This window comes from Seriola dumerili, unplaced genomic scaffold (assembly GCF_002260705.1).
Source record: "Seriola dumerili isolate Sdu_G_001 unplaced genomic scaffold, Sdu_1.0 BDQW01000088.1, whole genome shotgun sequence".
Taxonomy (NCBI): domain Eukaryota; kingdom Metazoa; phylum Chordata; class Actinopteri; order Carangiformes; family Carangidae; genus Seriola; species Seriola dumerili.
Window position 1 is genome coordinate 9,103,547 of NW_019174343.1, and position 21,006 is coordinate 9,124,552.

The following is a 21,006-nucleotide window of genomic DNA, read 5'->3' on the forward strand; positions in this document are numbered from 1 at the left end:
AAAAACAGATTCTTGTTCAAAGTATGCTTCATCAAAGATTGACAAAAGGAGTTTGTCTCATGACTTCCTATGAATATTAATGATTAAAATGACTCCTTTCAAACGGTGGATTTATACCAAGAGGTACGAGTTTCCTTTTCTACCAGCAGGGAGAAGCAGTGGCTGTGACTGAGGCAGGCTTTGTAGACGAGCTTCGCATTAAAATCAACTCAGTCTTTGGTTTGATTTGTTCACGTCACAAGGGAGTGCAGCTATTATCCAGGCATTCAACAGACATGTATCGGAAAGGAAAATTTCTCTAGGGTGAAGAATTTGTATTTTTTTTGTCTCATTTGGAAATAACAATAACCCATAATATTTTGTAGATGGACTACAATAATAGATGTATCAAAACAAAAACAAGGAACTGTGTAGTGGGAGAGCTACTGTACCTGGAGGACATAGTATGTCTACTTCCCAGTCCCAGGAGAGTCTGCCTGCTGCATGTACTGTGTGTCTATAAATGTCTTTGTCTGTATGTCAATCCTGAAGTCAGTCCCCATGCTTCAATATTTTGTTACTTTTTTTCACTATCTCTCTATAGACTGAGAAAAGGTAACGTGGTTTATCTGGCTGTCTGTTAACCTGCAATGTGCCAATCATTAGGAAACTTTGTGATCTAAGTTACCAAGGCTGCCATTACCATAGTTTCTCTTTAAACCATAATGGTCATATTTTTAATGGTAGAAGGTTTTACAGACTGGTTAAAACGTGCCATGTGTAAACCAAATAGTGAACAGCTAAATAATTTTGTATATAAGAGTATAGATGGTTATAATTACTCCCAATTTTGCCTTTACTGCTTTATTTAGATTTTCTATTTAAGTGCTGTTGTGTAAACACAAAGCTCTTAACCCGTGTGCATCCTTAAGGACATTTTTGTCCTTTTCATTTTTAATTTTTTCGATCATTTTGGCTGTGTGATTACATATGGCACACATTTTGCCAAGGGTCCAAAAACTGTCATTTTTACTGCAGGTCACAATTCCCAACCCCCTGTCTCTATCCCTCTCTCTTTCACCCATCCACCCACATGCATGTATGTTCACCTGCATGCAAGTGCCTTCAAACTTAATAGAATGTAATATATTATATTGTATGTCGGATGTTCAGCTTTGAAGATCCCCTTACCATTCACTATATGTAAAATAATTCATAAAAATCAACAGTGGCATTATGTAAACAAACTGATTTAAATGTAAATGCATAAATATTTGGTAGATCAGGACTGATGTTGGTTAAAAAATGTATTCAGTGAAAATGGAGATTAACGTTAATATATAATATTCTTATGTCAATTCTTTTTTTGTGGTGGACATTTTTGTCCTCAAGGACCTCAGTGTAATTATTTTTAAAAGGATACACAAGGGTTAAACTAATTTATAAAAATTTTTGCCTGATATTTTTCCAGGTAGCTTCACAAGTATGTTCTCTTTGAAATACACTCTCTTTGAAGTGTAAAGGAAATGTGCACTTACTATAATGGTCTATCCCTTAGAGGCAGTGTCAAAAACACATGCCTTAGTGAGCCATCCTCTGAAGTAATTAAGACCAGTAGGCCGAGGGGACACCCCTCAGTTCATTAATTTCAGGTTTTAGAAATGATAATTAGTGGGCTTTTTTATGTCTGAAATCCTCTTCTTCTTCTTCCCTTTTCCCCCGCCTGCCATCTTCTTCTGTCTCACTTTTGTGCTTCCTATTTTGCTGTCTTTATTCCTAACTCTGTCTTTGTCATCTTTCCATTCCTTCATGCCATTGCCCCAGTGGTTTGCTTTGATGCCAAGATCAACTTTGATGACAATGCTGAGTTCCGTCAGAAGGCCGTGTTCGCCATGGACGACATGACTGAGAGCGACCCCACAGAGATGGAGGCAGCCAAGTGGGACCTCAAATATATTGGACTGGATGGCAACATTGCATGTTTTGGTATGGGAACAACCCTCATTCCTGCACACAGACGCACACACATACATCAATAAGTGAACCCCTCCTGGCATAAGACTTTAATGTGTCTCTTAAGTCACGTAAGTGAAAAGCTCGGACACAGTTAAAACTTAGTCAAAGTAAAGGCAGCCTGGGCTCTCCTCCAGTCAACATTACAAGCAGCTTTCTGAGGACTCCAGAAGGAATGCTGCCATAACCAATGCGTTCTAATTAGCTATAATCCGCCCAGAAAGTCTCCAGTGAGCCAGATTGTTAGCATTCTCATTAAAGGCCCCCTCTCTTGTCATAAATCAAAGCTTTTACAGTGTACAGCAGCACTAACAGGTGCTCTCACTTCTTACCCCGTAGCCTCATAAACACATTAGATGTCTGTTAGCACTACCCCCCCCCCTCCCCACACACACACACACACACACACACCCCATTCTGCATCCCCAGCTCCCAGCCTCTCTTAAAGTAACAACAGCTTTTAAGGCCCTGCAGCTTCCTTGAGAGCTCTGTAAGCCACCAAAGTGACAGCTGTTAAAGCGAATTTCCCTTTTATTGAGACCTCGGTCGGGGAGCTTGCCAGGACACAAGTTCAGCTTGGCTAAACCAAATGAGGTAAGACATTTTTGTGCACTTGGCTCATGCACAACTCAGCAGGGTAGCCGTACTGGCAGTTGGCTAAATGATGACACGGGCTGCAAAAAAGTGCAGCAGAACCTCTTTTAATCAACACTCTTTTCTCTGAAGTCAAGAGTCGAGTCATAATCAAATTTTCTCTGTGTTGCCCGACTTGACGCATTGAATGTTCCTGATTAGAAAATTTCCAACCGCTTCACTTTTTAAGTGTGACATTTTCTTTCAGCTATTTGCTCTTCTTTGGTTGATGAATTGCTGCTAGATTTCCTTTATGGGTGTTCTTACAGTACATGTCATCTTTCCTTCACTGGCTGGTGATGTTATGTTAATTAACTCACGGCTGTTGGCGTCACATTTTATACTCAGGGACTTTTGTTTCAATTTCCGGACTTAATGGTCAGATTTATCTTCATTGTACTTCAAAATACATGTAATACATTGTGAATTAGGTTATTGTGAGGCTGTAGCACCATTAACACTCACTCAACATGCTTGACACCATAAGTCTCACTCTGAAAAGGGCCCATTTGGCTTTTGAGCTATCCTCTATATTTCAGAATATGTTTTTGCATATCAATTGAACACAGTGAATTTTCACAGTGAATGGAGCTGGCTTGGCCATGGCCACATGTGACATCATTGACCTGCATGGAGGAAAGCCAGCTAACTTCCTGGACCTGGGTGGAGGAGTCAAAGAGAGGCAGGTGTATGAGGCCTTTAAGCTGCTCACCGCTGATCCTAAGGTAGGGAAAACAAAGTTGCATTTTTTCATACCGAATTTGATTATAACAATCAAATACATAATACTGTTGTTTATTTTAAAGCCCATATTCAAAGAAAAAGTCTGATTAGAAAAAAAACAGGTTCCCCACTTGTTGAATAGTATTTGATATTGCAGTCATGTAGCTTGTCATATCACACTCATAAAGGCCTGTCTGTCTGGTTAGTGCTTTGTCACACAGACAACAGCGCTCATTAGACTAGGGACCTTGGCATATGTCCATGTTTCACTGAGGGAAACAGACTCTGGGAGGCAGTGTGATTATACAGCATCATTTTCAGTAGCAGTGGTATTATAAATCTCTCCTCCGTCTTTTCTTTTAAAGACTTGTTATCACATGTGCATCTGCATGCGCACATTATAACACAAGACGGGCTCATATGCAACACAAAATGAATAAACAATTTTAAATCAAAGCGTGCCTCTGAAAGTCTTGCTGCTCTGGGTGAGTGGCAGCTTGGGGTGTTTTACAAGTGATTCAGCTCTATGTTCAGAAAGCTAATAACTCCAAACTAAACAATGTGAGCCCTGTAACGACACCGCAGCGCTGATTGTGTGTTGACAGTCATCACACTGCTAATTCCCCTGCTGCTGTCACTCCTTCATCCCTGCACTGATCTCCGGTTGCCTCTGTGTTAGCATCTCTGGCAAGGCTTGGTTGTACAGAATACAGAGCAGTGTTTGATAGCAATTCAGTCTTCTGCTCCCTTTTTTAAAACCTTTATTTACACATGCTGGTTTGACTTGGCACTACATGCTTTCAAAAATGCTGTATGTTTCAGACTCATTTTTTTAAAATCTATATTAAAATATACATGCACACCTGAGAGTTCCCAGATTCAACCGCAGTTTACCATTACTGGTTGTTGATACTGACCACCACAGCAAGTATACCTCAACAGGTTATTGAGGCACGAGGCGGCATCTTGCAGCTCACACTTTCCCTTCATATGACATGTCTGCTTTCTAATCTTGCTAGAGTAGGGCTAGCTTGCTTAATTTGAACTTCTACAGATAATGGAGAGGTTGTGAATACATATACATTGACTGTGATACACAGTCTGCTCCTAAAATATATAATTCCATCCATATTAGACTACAAGAAAACTAATCTTTCATATGGCTCAGTGTGAGCAGTGAGGATGTATAAATGGTTGCGACACTTTCTGCCTCATATTAATCACACAGCAGTGAACAGACCACTGTTGCACACCTTTGCAGATGAATGTTAAAATCCCACCAACCTTTAACACCCCAGCAGGTGATACATTGCCTTGCTCACATTTCCACTGTGTGTAGATTCTATTTGGTCTTACGTGAATTCAACCCAATGGTCTGTGGGGGAAAATAAAAATGAATATGGTGGATAAAAAAGAAATGTGATCAATAATGGAGAGAGAAAACTACAAAGACTTGTCACTCTCTGCTGGTATGGGGCCTCCATCTATTATTATTGAACCCTTTTAAAACGAGGTGGGATTCTGCAGAAGCAAATTCATCATTTTAAAGTCTGCACTCACCCCCCTCCGCCAAAAACACTCCCACCCGGACAAGAGGGATCCTCCTCCACCCTCCTCCTGTTCCTCCTTCTCTTTCTGTCTTGGGCTGATTCCCCAGATCCAGATGGGGGAGTAAGCCTGCTGCCTGTCCCTCCTGCTGCTGTGTATGGAAATAGAGACAGGGAGCTCCTCCCTAACAGGGAAAAAAGTAGAATAGGATTGACATTAAACTGGGTTGAAAGCACCATTAGCATTTCAACCAGGGGAGCTGAGAAACCTGCTCTGATCTGTGGAGGGAATGTTAATCATTTCACAATAAGAGCCAGAGAGAGCGCTGCTCATTTGCATTTAGTTTCTTTTTCTTTTTTTTTTCTTTTTTTTCTTTTTTTTTTTTTTTTACACAAATTACCACTCCCAAAGTCAAAAATATGAGCAGGAACTGAAATTAAAATCATGCTGTGGGCTAGGTGAATGTGACAAGGCAAAAATGATTGATTTCATGTGTCAATAAGTTATGGTGAGAGCACTGTTCTCCTTATTTGTCTTAAACATCAAGGCAATCAGTGCTTATGGCCTCGAAATGTAAGACCCTTTGTTGACTATTTATTCACATTTTGAAGTCCCACACGGACTGATTCACTCGCATTTCACATTGTTATTGTTCTACTGTTTTTTTAAACATTTCTTCTCCTCTCAGCTAATAGTTTTGACAGCATATATTATGAGGATGCTTACTTTCACTGGTACTGCACAAAACAGGCTCAATAGCTGCTGTAGGGAAGGCCATTAATGTTCTGCTGCAAACATGAATATGTGCTTTTTATTAGAGACAACTGTGACTTTTGACTGGGGCGATTAAAATGGTTTATTCGCTGTAGAAAAGAAAGAAGTGCATTCAGTGGCCAGGCAGGCAGTTCAGCAGGGAATATCCTGCTTTAATGATGCCACACATTTCCACAAAAACAGGTATTTTGGTGTCTGTCTTCTCTTGCAGTCTTTCTTCCTTTAGTCATTTTTACGCTTTTGTCTCCCTGCCTCCGTCTCTCTCGCTCTCTCCCTCTCGGTCTCCGCTTTGATGTCTCAGGCTCATTGTGCTGAGAGGAGTGGAAGTGATGTGAGTGTACTGCTGGCACTAAATAGCAGAGACGGAGCCTGAGATGACAAAGCCTGCTCTTTCTTGTTTGCTCACTTCTCCACTATCTACCCGTGCAGCATTCATTACCTTAAACATTATTATTATCTGAAAGAAAGGGGAAGAGAAAACAGATGAAACGGGGATACTGTATGTGAACATAAGAAAAAAAAAAGTCAAAATGAAATGATTGGGAGAAAAAAGTAAATCATAAAGCGATTGTGCAGCCTAGTGTGTGTTAAATATGTGAGATGTTATGTAGCTCAGCTGGGTGTACTAGACCATTCAGCTTTGTTTGAATTTAGGCCCCCGGCTTTTTAAGCGGAGACATATTTATTTTCCATGCTAAAATAAATAGCTCCACTTTCTTCATATCCACATATAGAACAGTCTGTTGACAGAATGGCTGAATTTATTGAGGTTTCCCTCACATCACCTGTAGGCAAGCACAACCAGGCAGCAAATACCAACAGCCAAATAACCTCGTTATTGCCTTGTGCCTGTGCCGTAAAGAAAGTGGCAGATGGATGTTTTGACCAACTCGACATCCATTTTGTTCTCAGGGCTTAAGGCTGTTTTCTGTAATTTTTAAAGGCTAGAGTAAATGATGACATTTTTCTAAAACACACCCTTGTTGGTGTATTTCGGTATTAAAACTCCTGCTGTATCGAACTATTAGATATCATGCCAAAAAATGATAATCTCTCAATAAACACATTATAATAATATTAAAACTTAATTTTCAACTTTTAATTTGAAAAGTACATCTCCCATCTTTAGTGCAAATGCATAATATAGTACCATACTACTGTATATATCATATTGCCAGATATAGTATCACCACACACATTTTAATGAACTTGTGTTCTTACATACAGCAGTTTGCTGGTAAATGAACTCATGAGGCACTATTCTGTACGAATGCATGTGTAAACATCCGCACTGGGTCGTCAGTGAGTAGCCACAAAACCGGCTTACATTTTGATCAACTGAATGTAATTATAATTTAGCAGAATAGCAGGGTCGTGACTATGGAGCTGAATAGTGGGGTTATGTCTGCTGGCTATCTTTGTGTTTTTATTCACAATCAGTAGTAAATCTCTGATTTTTCTGATAAGACAATCATTAAAAACCAGCATATTGTGAAACTCTTAATCCATGTCCATTGGGTCTGTCACAATAACTAACTTTTATTGGACAATATATTGTCCCAAAAATAATTCTGATAAACATTGTTATTGTCTTATTATTGACCATTTTATGCCACTGATATAATGGCAATATATTAACATACAACATGTACATGTGAACAATGAACAATTAAAATATCCTAAGTAAATAAAACAAATAACACAAGTAACAATAATAAAAAAAAGTTCTGTTAATGGGATCTCAGTGTTTCTCACCGGATGACAATTTACTCATGGTGTTGGGTGGTGCCACATGTGCATGCAGAGACTAATGCAGTTCAGGGGAGGAGAGTGTAACGCAGGTTATTTTCTATAGCTACAATTTACAGATGTGACCTACACATCTCACATACAGACTATTGGTAGACGCTTGCTAGGCAGCTGTGCACAGAGAAGCCTCTATTCCCGCTCAGTAACTTCAGTGCACACAACTCAGACAGGTGTGTGTCCAAAAATCTGTTAGTTTGAAGAGAGATCGAAATAAGGTGTTTTTATCTATCAGGGCGGGCCGACAAAATAGAGCCTATGTGTGGGAAACGCTGGCTGTCGTCTTTCATTCGGCTTAAACCCAAAATGTTCCTGAACCAGAGGTGAGGAGAGCAGCTTTGAAATCAAGTCCATTTGGATTCTTCCAAACTTTCTGGCTGGAATTATAGGTCAGGAAAAACACCTATTAGCCTTGAGTAGGGCGTTATTTTCCCTTCACCTGGTTCACTGTGTGTGTGTGTGTGTGTGTGTGTGTGTGTGTGTGTGTGTGTGTGTGTGTGTGTGTGTGTGTGTGTGTGTGTGTGGTGTGTGTGTGTGTGTGGCACCGCCAACAGAAACTCTTGACTCAGAGAGCAGATGAGAAGACAGATGCAGCACAACCACAAATGACAGCAAAATGTGTCTCAGCATATTTTTTTTCTGTTCAATCAGCTTAGGCTCTGAAAAGACCCTTAGGAGCTGCGTTCAAATCTTATAATGGTGGTGAAAATCCTGCTGTTCATTGTGGCATCATGTTGGCTAAAACGTTGGTGACGTTCTTTTGTAAACACAACAGGCAATATGGAGGTCAGCAAAAAGTATCGAGGTCATGCCCATATATTGTACGATAAGTCGATAAATGATTACTGTGACAGGCCTAGTGTTCATACCTAAAGTATACATTAAATGTTAAAGAGCGCCTAATGTTTTTGCTTCTCCTGTTGGCTTGTTGCACGCTGCTGTAGCTGTACAGCAGCAGATTGGCACATTAGCATCAGTTCAGCTGGGTGACGCACCTCCCAGGAAAAGATGGAGGTATGTTCATATGCATGTGTTAATGTTGCATAATCACAGAGCTGATCATGATACAGCTTTTCAGCCCCCACTGGCGTGTGTGTGTGATTGGAACTGTGAGGCTAACCTGTGAGTGTGTGCTTGTTTGTGTGTGTGTGTGTGTGTGTGTGTGTGTGTGTGTGTGTGTGTGTGTGTGTGTGTGTGTGTGTGTGTGTGTGCGCGCATGTGTGTGTATGTAAGATTTTTTAGTTTTTCCTTGTAAGTTCTCCCAACACTGTCTCCTCCTCTCTCGCTCTGTTTGTGTTGGATTATTGTGTGTGTGTCCCTGTGTTTCAGCCCCCATTGCCCTCCAGTAAAACGTCATACTATTTTGCTTCTTTCCAGTTCAGTGACTCTGCTTTAACTCACCTGTGGCCCCCCTTTAACCACTTTCCTTCTTGGCACAGTGACACTCCTAAGTCCTATCTCCCACTCTACAGGGAACACACCACTATTACTACCTTTCCAGCCCTGTCTTCTGTTTTCTGGGAAAGAGTCTTTATCAGTATTATTCACCACCACCTATGTGGTGATACATACCAGGACATTATAGTGGCTCCCCAGTGTGTCTGTCTACCAGTCTCTCATCTCACCATTTCCTCTTGTGGTTCTTTCGTCTCCCTCTTCTTCTCCTTGTTCCTTCTCAGCATCTTTTTGCTTCTTTGTATCTCTCTCTTCTTCCCTGTAGCCTTTCATCTAGCTAAATCCTGTTAAAGTCAATGTGAGGATCTCCCCTCAGTTACATGCCTGCTAGCTAAATCCTCCAGGAGCCCAGGCGCTGTCTTTCTCATCCCCATATGGAGATGTCTGAGCCCATGTCCAATGTGCTTCAACATGTATGGAGTCACAGAAAGCCAGTGGCTCTGGTCCAAACCAGTTGAGCCAGGAAAATGTGTTATGAAAAGTGTATCATCCTGTCCTCGGGCTGCAGAGGAAAGGTGCCCTGTTTTACAAGGCTTTGTCCTTTGGATATTACGACTCACAGCTATGATTGAAATCACACAGCTCAGTCAGTCACCGAGCAGAAACACAAAGAGGTGCAAATACATGCTTGTATGGTTGTACCCACGTCATTCACAAATCTGCACGCACATGCAGCCCTCCAGGGACCCCGACAACTTTTAATCACAAGAGTTACCTGTGATGTGAGAACCCTGTGCTGTGTTATTTTAGAGGGAAAGAAATCACCTCTCTGCCTGAAGCCGAGGGCCTGTGGGAGATGCCAGTCCGCTGCGTTATAAACACAAGCAATGCAAAGCCATCAACAAAAAGAGAGAAGGGACAAAACAAGCTACCATGGTAATGGAGTTCATTCCCAGCGTGCAGAATATTACTGAATAGGGGGCCAGCCATGTACTTAGCCCAGCCAACACACTGGGGCTGCCATATTGAGGCCAGGCCACAGTAAGCGTGAGCATTGCTTGTAAAAGGCAGATAGTGTGTGTGTGGGGGTGGGGTGGAGGGGCTTTAAGAGAGAGGTGGCTCTCTGGGTGATGTATTTCTTCTTTTTTTCAGCTATGGGCTGTGTAGGTCATGGGATTGGTTTGCCATTATATGAGAAAGGGTCCAACTCATATAATGGTTTTCCTGCAGATTTGCTTACAGTGCATTAAAATCCTGTGTTAGTGACAGATATAGGGTTAGGATTTTGTGTATCGTGGGACCTCTTCTGCTCCGCTTCTGCTTCAGCACATTTAAAACCACTGCAGCGATGTGTTATAGGCTAAACCCAGACTGCACTAACCCTGTGTTGGATCTTGAAGTATATTCACCAGGAGCCTGATGAAATGTAATTGCTCAGTGTATAGGTACATATGGACACTCTTCAGCCCACTGTATTATTGTGTGGATTTTTTTTTTTCTCTGTGTGTGTGTGTGTGTCTGTGGATTTCAAGGCTGTCCATTCAAAACCTCCAACACATAGGGCAAAAGTGCAAACCTCAGCTGTGCAACTTTACTGAAGCACACATCTAAAGACTGACGTGGAGTGAGTGAACTCGCTTGATAACTCGCCAATCTGTTTCATCCCTGAACTCAGAAATACATGTGTCAGATGAAACACATCAGATAAACATGCCTTACCCATTTCTTAGCAAGGTACAACTCTGAATTCAGCTGTGACAGATGTTATGTATTCTTCAAACTTGATGTCAGTTGATTGGAAGCAAGTTTTAGATTGTATGTATTATATTATTATTTTGTAACCACATTTCTCACTCTTTTCCATATGTTGTATGAATAAGCCTATAGGGGCCATGAAAGAAATTGATTTCAGTGACAGCAGATGTGTTTTGGTTGTGTAGGTTGTATTGTATTGATTTAAGTGGTTAAGAGGGTGGTCTCAAAAGACAATTTAAACAAGCTCCTCATACGGTCATTTACGAGACAGTATATGGATTTTTCTATTTTTTCTCTTTTTAGTCTATAGTCAGTTTGGCATAAAAGGAAATAAAGCATTTGTACAAATGTCACATTAGAGTTTGTAGAGTTCTGTTTGACTTAACAGCAAGCGTTAGCTTACGTGTTTTGCCTTCTAGCTTTTCATATGTCAAGTGTATCTGTACTATAGTTATAATATGATGGAATCATAGATGGCATCAAATATCTGTTCTCATTGTGCAAAATGGATGTAGTGTATATAAAGACGTTTCCTCACTGCCCTCTTAAATTTAATCACTCTGCTCCCTCGTGTTTTTTGCATTCACATTGTTGTTCATCGGCTCAATTATCATACTAGAAATCTTTCTGTCTGTCCTTCTGCTCATGTGATCAACTTCAAACGTTGGGCATGTATTGCTGAGGACCCGAGGAAGTGCAGTGTTGACTATGCAGTTTTTTTGATGACAGTCGGTTAGGGCTTGGGTGAAGCATTCAATGTAACCAATGTCATCAATTATGACAACAGCGACTTGCAAACATGGCTGAGCCCCAGTCACAATATGCAAGCTGCAGCTACAAAACCTGCACAGGATCATCTCAAGTGTTGGAGTATTTTAGACACAGACCTGAGTTCTGCAAAGAATGGCTTATTGCAGCAGTACAACAGTTATGCCTGGGTCAGTTGAAGTGAAAGAACAGTTATGTTGAACAAAATGGAGTGAAGAGTTCAAATCAACCTACAGGTGCCCCCATCTCTGGATTCAGCTGGATAAGAATGCAAAGACATTTCAAATGAATTGTTGCTAAAACAGAATGCCTTATGAGGCAGCTATTGATGTAACAAGTAGTGATGTTATGCTATATAGGGGATGTTGCTATGATACATCTGTAGAGAAGCATAGATAATTATTTAATTTTACAAGTACTTTGATATCTTTTGCCATACACATACTGTATGTTTATATAATAATGTAAAAAATGTAAAATAATAATAACTCTTGACACTCTGGCTGAGTGAACAGGTTTTTCTAATAGGGATTGGAATTTTATTTAACACTGATTTTAACACAACATTAGGTTTTGGATAAAACTACATAGCTTGTCTCAAATCAAAACAGTCAGATAAAGATAGAAAAAGCCAACAGGAGCGAGACAGAGAGTGACATAGATCACACAAGCGGGCGAGCGAGAATGATTTGTGGGTGTGTGTTTGCGTGTGTGTGAATTGAGAAACAATTAGTGGTTTGCATTTTAATCACTTTATATTTACAATTTGATGTGCTGCCTTGGGCTTGAGAAGAATTACAGATCTGTTATAACATTGATATATTAACAAGGAGCGATAACATGTGAGGTGACATCAACGCTTGCTCACGTGCATTCGCCATTGCCTAAACTCTTGAACCCAAACTCTGAAAACACGTCGTTCCTGCACATCCATACACAGTGATGGATCAAATAACAAGTGTATGCACATGTCATGAATTTTGGCAAAAATGCACATTTGACACATAAGAATGAAGACCCAAGCCATAAGCGAAGGACAAATGTGGTTGTCGCACTCCATACATTCTCCCTCTCATTCCTCTCGTGAAGGTTAAATTGAGGAAGTTAAGGAATTGTCCAGAGATGCACCAGGGAGCTGATGACTTGTCAGATTGATTTGCCCTTCAGGGAGCTAATGCTTTGTCTGTCTCTTTTTCCGTTTGATCTTGGTGAGAACAGCGCAGCATATTTTTAAAGACTCATGTCATTTTCCACCGCACCATCAGTAGACAACTCCATTACTTAACCATCATGTATGCATAAAGACTATGGATTGCTAATGTATTCTTCCTGATCCCAGTACCTTGTCTGGCACCAATTCGTCCCCCGTTGATTCTCACATAAACACACACACGCAGGCACACACAGACAGGTCCCATGGGCATGTCTGATTGAGCTTTCTCCTGTCTGCCATTCCTCATCCGTGGGAAATCAATAGAGGATCTGGGATTGGAGCTCGGGCTAATTGAGCTCTGCTCTCTCTGTTCTCTTATTGCTGCCAGGAGCGTTTTGTCATCGCAGCACCTGGTTCACACCATGGGGCCAGGGGGAGGCAGCCAGTGATCAGATAGGCCCTTTGGATGCCACAGGGAGGGAAGCTGCGTGTGATTGAGCGACCTTGTGAAGTCGAGCACTCAGAGGAAGGGCATAGCAAAGGAAGGCTTCATTTATTCCCATGCGCCTCTGTAGGAGCTGCTTGATGTTTCTTGCTCATCACCTGATGATGGTGGAAATAGAAATGTTCTTCTTCTGTTGCAGCGTTTTAGAAGTCAAAATCCTTACAGTCATGATTATCACTCATTTCATGCAACTACTCTTTTAACTTTTTTCATTGCTGCACTGAGGCAGGTCCTTGGTAGAACACTGCATAATGGTCATTGCATCCATTTGCATGTATTTCACATCCCACTGTTAACCAAGAGAGATCTGAATAAATTAAAATTTACTTAAATCATCGCCTTGGCAACATCACTAACCCATGATTCTCTCTAGCTATAAATACCATGGGATGAGATTGGAGGTTCTGCTGTGTTTACACTTCACACATGGTTTCATTGTGGTTGTTGATCACTAACCCACGATGTTTCCTCATATTATATGTGGTATGCTGTTGCTAGCCAGTGTTATCGTTACAAACTGCTTTTTCCACTTTTCTGTATTTTAAATGGAGATTCCTTGCATCCAAACCATCTGCCGTCATCGCTCCACCCTTTGCCACCATTCCACTTCTCCATCTCTCCATCTCTCTATCTGTCCCAGACTTGATGGAGTATCACCATCACAAACAGCCAGTGCTGGGAGACATTGCGCCCCCCCCACCCCCCCTCATTTCACGCTCCCTTGGCGCTTATGTGTGCACATGCTGGGGGATTATGTGAGGCCACTCAAACACCCAGTTGATGAAATCATTTGTGCTCTCTGAGCCATGTACTGACACCACAAACGCTGTGCCCTTTCCTGTCCTCCAGGGCTATTAATGTGGGTAATATTTTTGAAGTTACTTGTCGAGGTTAAATCTGCGGCATTGAAACTCGGGTTGTTTGCCGTGACAGCTGTTGAATGTTGCTGTAAATTAATTAGCAGAACAAAAAAAAAGTAAACAAACAAGCAACATGCCAAAACCTTGAATTTTTTTTTTTTTCTCCTTCCCCTTTGATCGGTGGTGGTCAAAGTGCACCTCACTTGATTAACTGCAGTATGACTCACTGTAAGACACATGATTCACAGGAGATGCATGTAGAACAGTGCTAATGCAGTAACACCATCACTTATTAGCAGATACTTAGTACATACACAGTGAAATGAACAAACTGTCACGTCATGACGTTTTTACTCCTACAGGCTCAAATTATGTACATTTTCGTAAAGACTGGAGATTGCCTGTCATTACTGAGGCTGGAATATTCTGACTTTTAGTCCCTATTAGAAGCTCCAAAAAACACTGCATCCTACATTTCCCTTAATGCAACTCCAAAGCATCTTTTATCGGACGAGGTTATTTGTAGAACTTCGGAAAGCTCCTGTCAGAGCTACAGAAGATGTTATCTCACAGTCTGAGTAGCACTCAGTTTTTTGAGTAAACTGAACGTTATGTGTAAAAATCAAAGCTGTGTCCCTTTTTTTCTTTTGTATTGTGACAGCCTGGGAATAGTAGGCAACCTTATTGAAAACAGATTACACTTTCAAAAGAGTGATATAAGCCTGCAGCTAATTGCTGCTGTTGCGCTAGTAGGCTAATGGTATATTTGAACTACACAACTTGGTACCTGTGTAAGCATCCAGTTGTTTGCTCTGTACTTTCTGCAGATTACATGCATTTGCCCAAGCTCCTGAAGCTTATGTTTGTTCTAACAGGGCCAAAGGCTTTTACCAACTCACATTAACCTTCTGATTTTAATCCAATTAAATCCAACAGCCCTTCTGTCCTCTGTCTTGTTGAAGTCCACTGGGTTTTAAGCAGGGTCATGGGATGAGATAATGGTTACTCTGCACCAGCTCCTTTTTGCTATGCACCTCCACAACAGCCTCAGTATGACACTTGCAAGGGCAGTAGCAGTGTTTTGTTTGTTATTATGTTTTAACAGCTCTGTCCAATCTGAAAAATGGTGAAATCAAGATTTTCTCCCTTAAATTACTAGAACCATACAGTAGCAAGAAAAAGTAAGTGAACCCTGTGGAATTACCTGCATTTATGTATAAATTTGTATGAAAACATCATTAGAATATTCACAGCGTGGGCAGCAAAAATATGTGAACCCGTCGGCTATTGACATCAACAAAAGCTAACTGGAGTCAGGAGTTAGTAAACCATGGTTCAAGTCAGTGAAACAAGATTGGAGGTGTGGATTGGAGCTACTTTGACTTATAAAAACACTTAAACGTTTTGAGTTTGCTATTCACAGCAAGCATCTGCTGATATGAAACACGCCTCATGAAAGAGAGTTCTCAGAAGTTGTTCATTTGCATCAAACTGAAAGGGTTACAAAGTGGTTTCAAAGAGTTTAAATATTCATCAGACCACAGTTGGACAAACTGTCTAAATCGATAATTTAGTTCTGTGGCTACTCGTCCTAGAAGTGGGCGCCCAGCTGAGATGACTTCAAAAGTATAATGCAGAATGAACAGTACCGTAACAAAACCTCAGAGTAACAGGTAAAGGCTTAAAATAGTCTCTGCAGCTCATTAACATCTCTGCTCATGAGTCAACCGTATGCAAATAATGGTGCATGGTTGCATGGAGACCACGGAGGAAACTGCTGCTCTCCAAAGAAAGACATTGCTGTGAAGTTTGCCAAATAGCTCCACAACACAACTGGGAAAATGTTTTGTGGACTGATTAAACTGAGGTTGAATTGTTTAGAAAGAACATGCAGCACTATGTACTGTGTAAAAAGGGACACTGCATACCAACATGAAAACATCCTAAAGCTGAAGTAGGGAGGAGGGAGCATCATGATTTGGGGCTTTGCTGCCTCTGGGCCTGGACAGATCCACATCATAGAGGAGAAAATGAATTTCCAAGTTTATCGAGGTCTCTTACGGGATAACGTCAGGGTGGCTGTTCACCTGCTCAACATCAGTAGAAGCTGGGTGATGCAGCAGGACAATGATCCTAAACATCAAAGTAAATCTACTCCAGAATGACTTCAGACAGAAAATCCACCTGTTGGAGTGACCCAGTCAGAGTCCAGACCTTAATCCAACAGAGATGCTGTGGAATGACCTGAAGAGAGCCACTCACACCAGATATCCTGAGAATCTGTCTGAGCTGAAGCAGGTCTGTAGGAAGAACGGTCCAAACTTCCTCCTGAACGTTGTGCAGGTCTGATCAGCAGCTACTGGAAGAGCTGGTTTGAGGTTATTGATGCTGAATGAGGTTCAACCAGTTATTAAATCCAGGGGTTCACTTAGTTTTTCCACCAGCACTGTGAATGTTTGATGGCTGTGTTTAATAAAGAAAAAAGATTATATTTGTGTGATATTAGCTAAAGAACATCGTGTTTGTCTACACATATACTAGACTTAAATGAGATCAGATCACATTTTATGACCAGTTGATGCAAAAAAATGTGCAGGTAATTCCAAATCGTTCGTTCATAGGATTCAATAGATGGCCAGCAAGTACCAAAATTGCCAAAATCCCAGTGGCACTGGCTCCTAAAATGTGGCTTCTTTTCTACCAACTGCGTAGCCTAATGAACAAGCATCCACAAGTACATTTTGTCTGTTTAAATGTCCTGTCTTCCCTCGGTGCCCCTCCTCCTCCTCGTCGTGTTTCAGGTATTTGTTGCTTTGTATGGTGAGACATGCCGGCAGCAGTACAGCGAGAGATTATTGTCAGTGTAATTGGCTTTTCCAGGCCTGATTTGATACGAGCCTCTTGTCTGATCCACACACTTCTTTATTATCGAGCGTAATGGAAAGACGACGAGGCTCACATGAAACGTTCGGCTCATCATATCTCCAGAGAAATCGCCTCCCGCATTTTCGTTTCAATGCTCCGGGTCAGGAAAGAAAACAGTGTATCTATGTGAAGATGAAGCACTCACAACGTACGCGTACATACAGACATAAACAGACACATATTATCATCACACATATACCGCAGACAAAATAAGAAAAATGATGGTGAATTTTGAAAACAAATACATTACACCTTATATTCACTCGCATTTAAACATTCATACATATTTTCATTTCATGAATTAGTAAGTAAGTAATTAATACTAATTAATTGTCTGTGTTCAACCATTTTGTACCGCCTCACATTTCCCTAATTCAGATCGTATTGTCCCTGTATTCCTGATAAATCACAGCCTATGGGAAGAATTTGGTATCAGATGGTATGATCCAGTTTAGTCCCCAGTTCGCTGTCCAAGCTGACATGACTGTCTGCCGCTGCAGCAGTCTGCCTTGTTCACGAAGCAGCAGAGGCAATGTAGAACACGACTCTCCTACACTATTATCTCAGTCAATATCTGCTACTGCCAGAGGAGGATAGTGATGGACAAGAGATTTACACTGGGAAACCGGAGAAGTACGGTAAAGGATGAGTGTAGATCAAGATTTACCAGAAGTAGAATATAAAAAAATATTTGTTGATCCTATTTGCATATTTATGAAATCCCAATTTGTTAAGTAATATATAAAAACTGTCAGGTTTCAGTCAATACTAAAAATTACTTGTAGAAAATGATGCCATTCTCTTATAATATTGGAGCAATAGATACAGCCAGATCTTTCTTTTATTTTCTAAAATGTATTGGTTTAGACTAAACAAGACAACATCCACACTTTCTTAATACTCATGTCCCTGTCATTTTCTTTTCTTCATTGCCATTCTAGCATGGTTAAGGGTGATACAACATTTGCTTTGTAGATGTTTGGTTGCCAAGACAACAACCTCTGAGGCCTTTTACTCTCAGACTTATTTAAAGCACTATAACACACAATATCACCCACTCTAATTTGTCAATAAATACTCGATAAAGGTAGGCTATATAGCTGCCTTAGACTTTGTGAAGATCAAAATGTGGACCAGTGTTTCCTCTATAAAAAAATATTATTTCACCTTAATGGAACCTTAATGGAGGCTGGTAGCTGCTTTTGTTAAGGAAGTTCAAGTTTCCATTTTGATAACCACTTCAGTCCTATTTTGTAATATTTACTTCTCACTGTCTCTTTTCATTCAGATTGATTAAATTAAGAGGGAGCAGTAAACTCTCAACTGAAGACACAGTGGCTCCGTTATGAAAACCAAACCAGAAGCTTTTATAAGCGAAAGTGAAAGATGTGCCCAGGCATGTCCATGTGTTTTGAACAAAGTATCAATGTGACTGTTTGGAGACATAGTTCGGATATGAGAGAGAAATACATGATGGCATGATGGGATTAGTGAAAATGTAATATTTTTGCTAGAACTAAACATTAAAAGAAAGAGGGAGCATGTGTGTATCTTTTTTCTGTTAATGAAATACCAACAGAATGGTGTTTCACCCTCAACAAAACTGTCTTTAGCCAAGCTTAAATTGTACACACTCCGGTATGCAGAAAGCACATTAATCAGACAACAGCCAAGATTTTTTTTTTTTTTTTTTGAGTTGTGCATTTTGGAAATTGCACTTATTGCAGTTTTGATATAAAATGATTAATCGTTTAGACCAAACTATATATAAGAGTATGTTAAAATTATCTTTTTGTACACCCCGCTAAAAGGGGGAGGGGGCCTTAATGCTACAACAGGTTTCAGCGTCAAGCTGATTGAGGTTGTTGCAGTCAGTGTTTAAAAAAAGTTAAAGGCTTATGTCTGAACTTCCTATGTGATCTTTAGTTTACCAAATAATTGTTTTTCATTCCAGAGGGATGCCATCACTTATTAAGATTCAGTTTGTAGACTGCAGCAGCTTCCCTTGAATTTGCTCCTTCCCTCTGTCTCGCTCCTTTATTCATATACTTTTCTTTTGTAGTGTGTTTGATCGTTTCCTTATTCCTACAGCTGGATGTATCATTTTTAATAGCCCTACAACGTTCATCTTTTTTTTTTTCATATCCAGAGTGTCTTTTTTTACTTGTAGCAAGCATGTGAATGGCATAAATACTGTGTAGGGAAAGGAGATGAGAAGAAGTGTACTGACAGAGAGGGAATGAGTGAGAGAGCTGCGTTGAAAAGAGCGATAAAGAAAGGAAAATGAGAGTCCAGTGGGTGAGGAGTCAGGGAGGGAATGGGTGTAGAGAGCAGTAAAATAGGTGGAGGAGTGGGGGGTGGCGAGGGGGGTTCTAGCAGTGATTACATTGTCCATCAGGCCACAGGACGGCCTGCATCAGCCCACAGGATTGATGTTTGACAGAATAATTAGAAAACTGTCTCAGCCTGTAATCACTGGAGCTCATCTTGCCGGAGAAGACTTCCATTCGCTTTCTGCCACACATGCACACACAAACAGGCTAGTCCCGAGCCATCTGTGCTTGACTGGTATATGGGACAGTGGGTTGATAGAGTGGTAAAATGGGAGTGTTCCTGTCTATTCTGAAGGAACTGAAAGAGTTTATCTGCAGAGGTGGGGACGGGAGGCGAGTGTGGTGCCTCACTCACTGGTTCAGTGAAGGCAGGAGTGGGGAACACACTGGTGATTTTAAAGGTGCTGGAGGTAGGGTTTATGGACTGGAAAAAAATGAATTAAGTGGAGTTTTACTATAGCGGGTGGTAGAACGAATGAGATGTGGGACCAAAGACTCCCCCAACCCCACTTTAACTCTTTCAGTGCTAGTGTGTGTCCAAGACGGGCGAGAGAATTGTATAGACATGGTTGCTTGGAAAGTTAGTGACATGATACATGCAGCCAGTTTCATGAACAGCAGTGAATAATAATAATGTCCTTCTACGCATATCACAATTCAGCTTTGACTGCTACGGTATGGTTATATTGTCCAGTGGAAATATTTACTGTTTGTAAATTTCTTTTCTTTGCCGTTATGGGTGGTAGCGGAGAGGCTTAGAGTTAATTCTAGTTTAGTAGGTAATGATTGAGTTTCCTCACAGTAATGACCCCAGATCTGCCACATGAAAGACCGATGGAACAACTAAACTGTATTTATGTCTTCTGGGTTGCTTCAGTTTAGTGTATTGTTTTGGACTCAGAAAACAGGTATCTTTGTTTTGGTAAAGATGGCACTAATAGTGTTTTAAAGAGAACATATAGTGAACATATATGGCAATGGTTGACTGGCAAATTTACTACTCTTTGAATTCTGCTTTTGAGATTTGGTTTCTCAGGCTGTATTTGCTTGTTGAAGCAGAGCCAGAGCACTAATAATCATGTTTCACATCAGCAAGCTATCTAACTTTTGAGCAGAATTCAACATGACCTTCCTCAACAATTATATGGTCTTCACTATAATAATCATTTCAGTTGCCATTCATCACTAGAAAGGGCAAAAATTGCGGGGATTTCTCTTTCAAATAGGTTCCAACTGAAGAATCTGGTGCTTTTGGATTGGCTATTGGCATTTGAATATTTTGTGAGTTTACTCTTTTGTTTTCAGGATGTAACCAACAACCGACATAAAAATGGAAGGATGCCATTTCTGACCGTTATGTCTATTGTTGCTGGTCTTATTAAGTACAGCTCTCAAACATCCACAGTAAATCAGGAACATTTAAAGAACTGAAGGTCTTAGGTCTTCATTAGGATAATAGCCTAAGCATGCACCTGCAGTTCAAAGGTCACATCATTTGTCCGCCTTATATGCTGCTCCTGACATGGTGCAAGCCCCTAGATGAGACCTCCATCGATTTTGAATCTACTCAGCCTCTTCCCTTTCCTCCTGAGGCTTTTATTGGTTTCTCTGATCCCTCTAATACCTGAGCAAACCCTTAATGGCTAATTGATATGCTGCTCTGTTCTCCAGAGCTCCATCAAAATCTGTGGAGCAAAATGTCAGCCTTGGAGCCATTGGTCCCCCCCCCCCCCCCATAAAAGACAACTAAAAATCCTTTGCATTTGCATATGAGAGCAGACTACTTCTCTATTTGATGAGACTTGAGGACATGGGAAAATTTCATGTAAGCTCCCA

At 40.8% G+C, this 21,006-nt stretch overlaps 1 protein-coding gene across 1 annotated transcript in view; it reads left to right on the forward strand.

Moving 5' to 3' along the window:
- The window catches only part of suclg2 (succinate-CoA ligase GDP-forming beta subunit), an 89,360-nt gene that overhangs the window by 45,703 nt on the left and 22,651 nt on the right, over positions 1-21,006 (forward strand). Inside the window, exons 8-9 of the mRNA XM_022745158.1 lie at positions 1,804-1,965; positions 3,208-3,350. Coding sequence (XP_022600879.1) covers positions 1,804-1,965; positions 3,208-3,350 — 305 coding nt within the window. The remainder of the gene's footprint in view (positions 1-1,803; positions 1,966-3,207; positions 3,351-21,006) is intronic.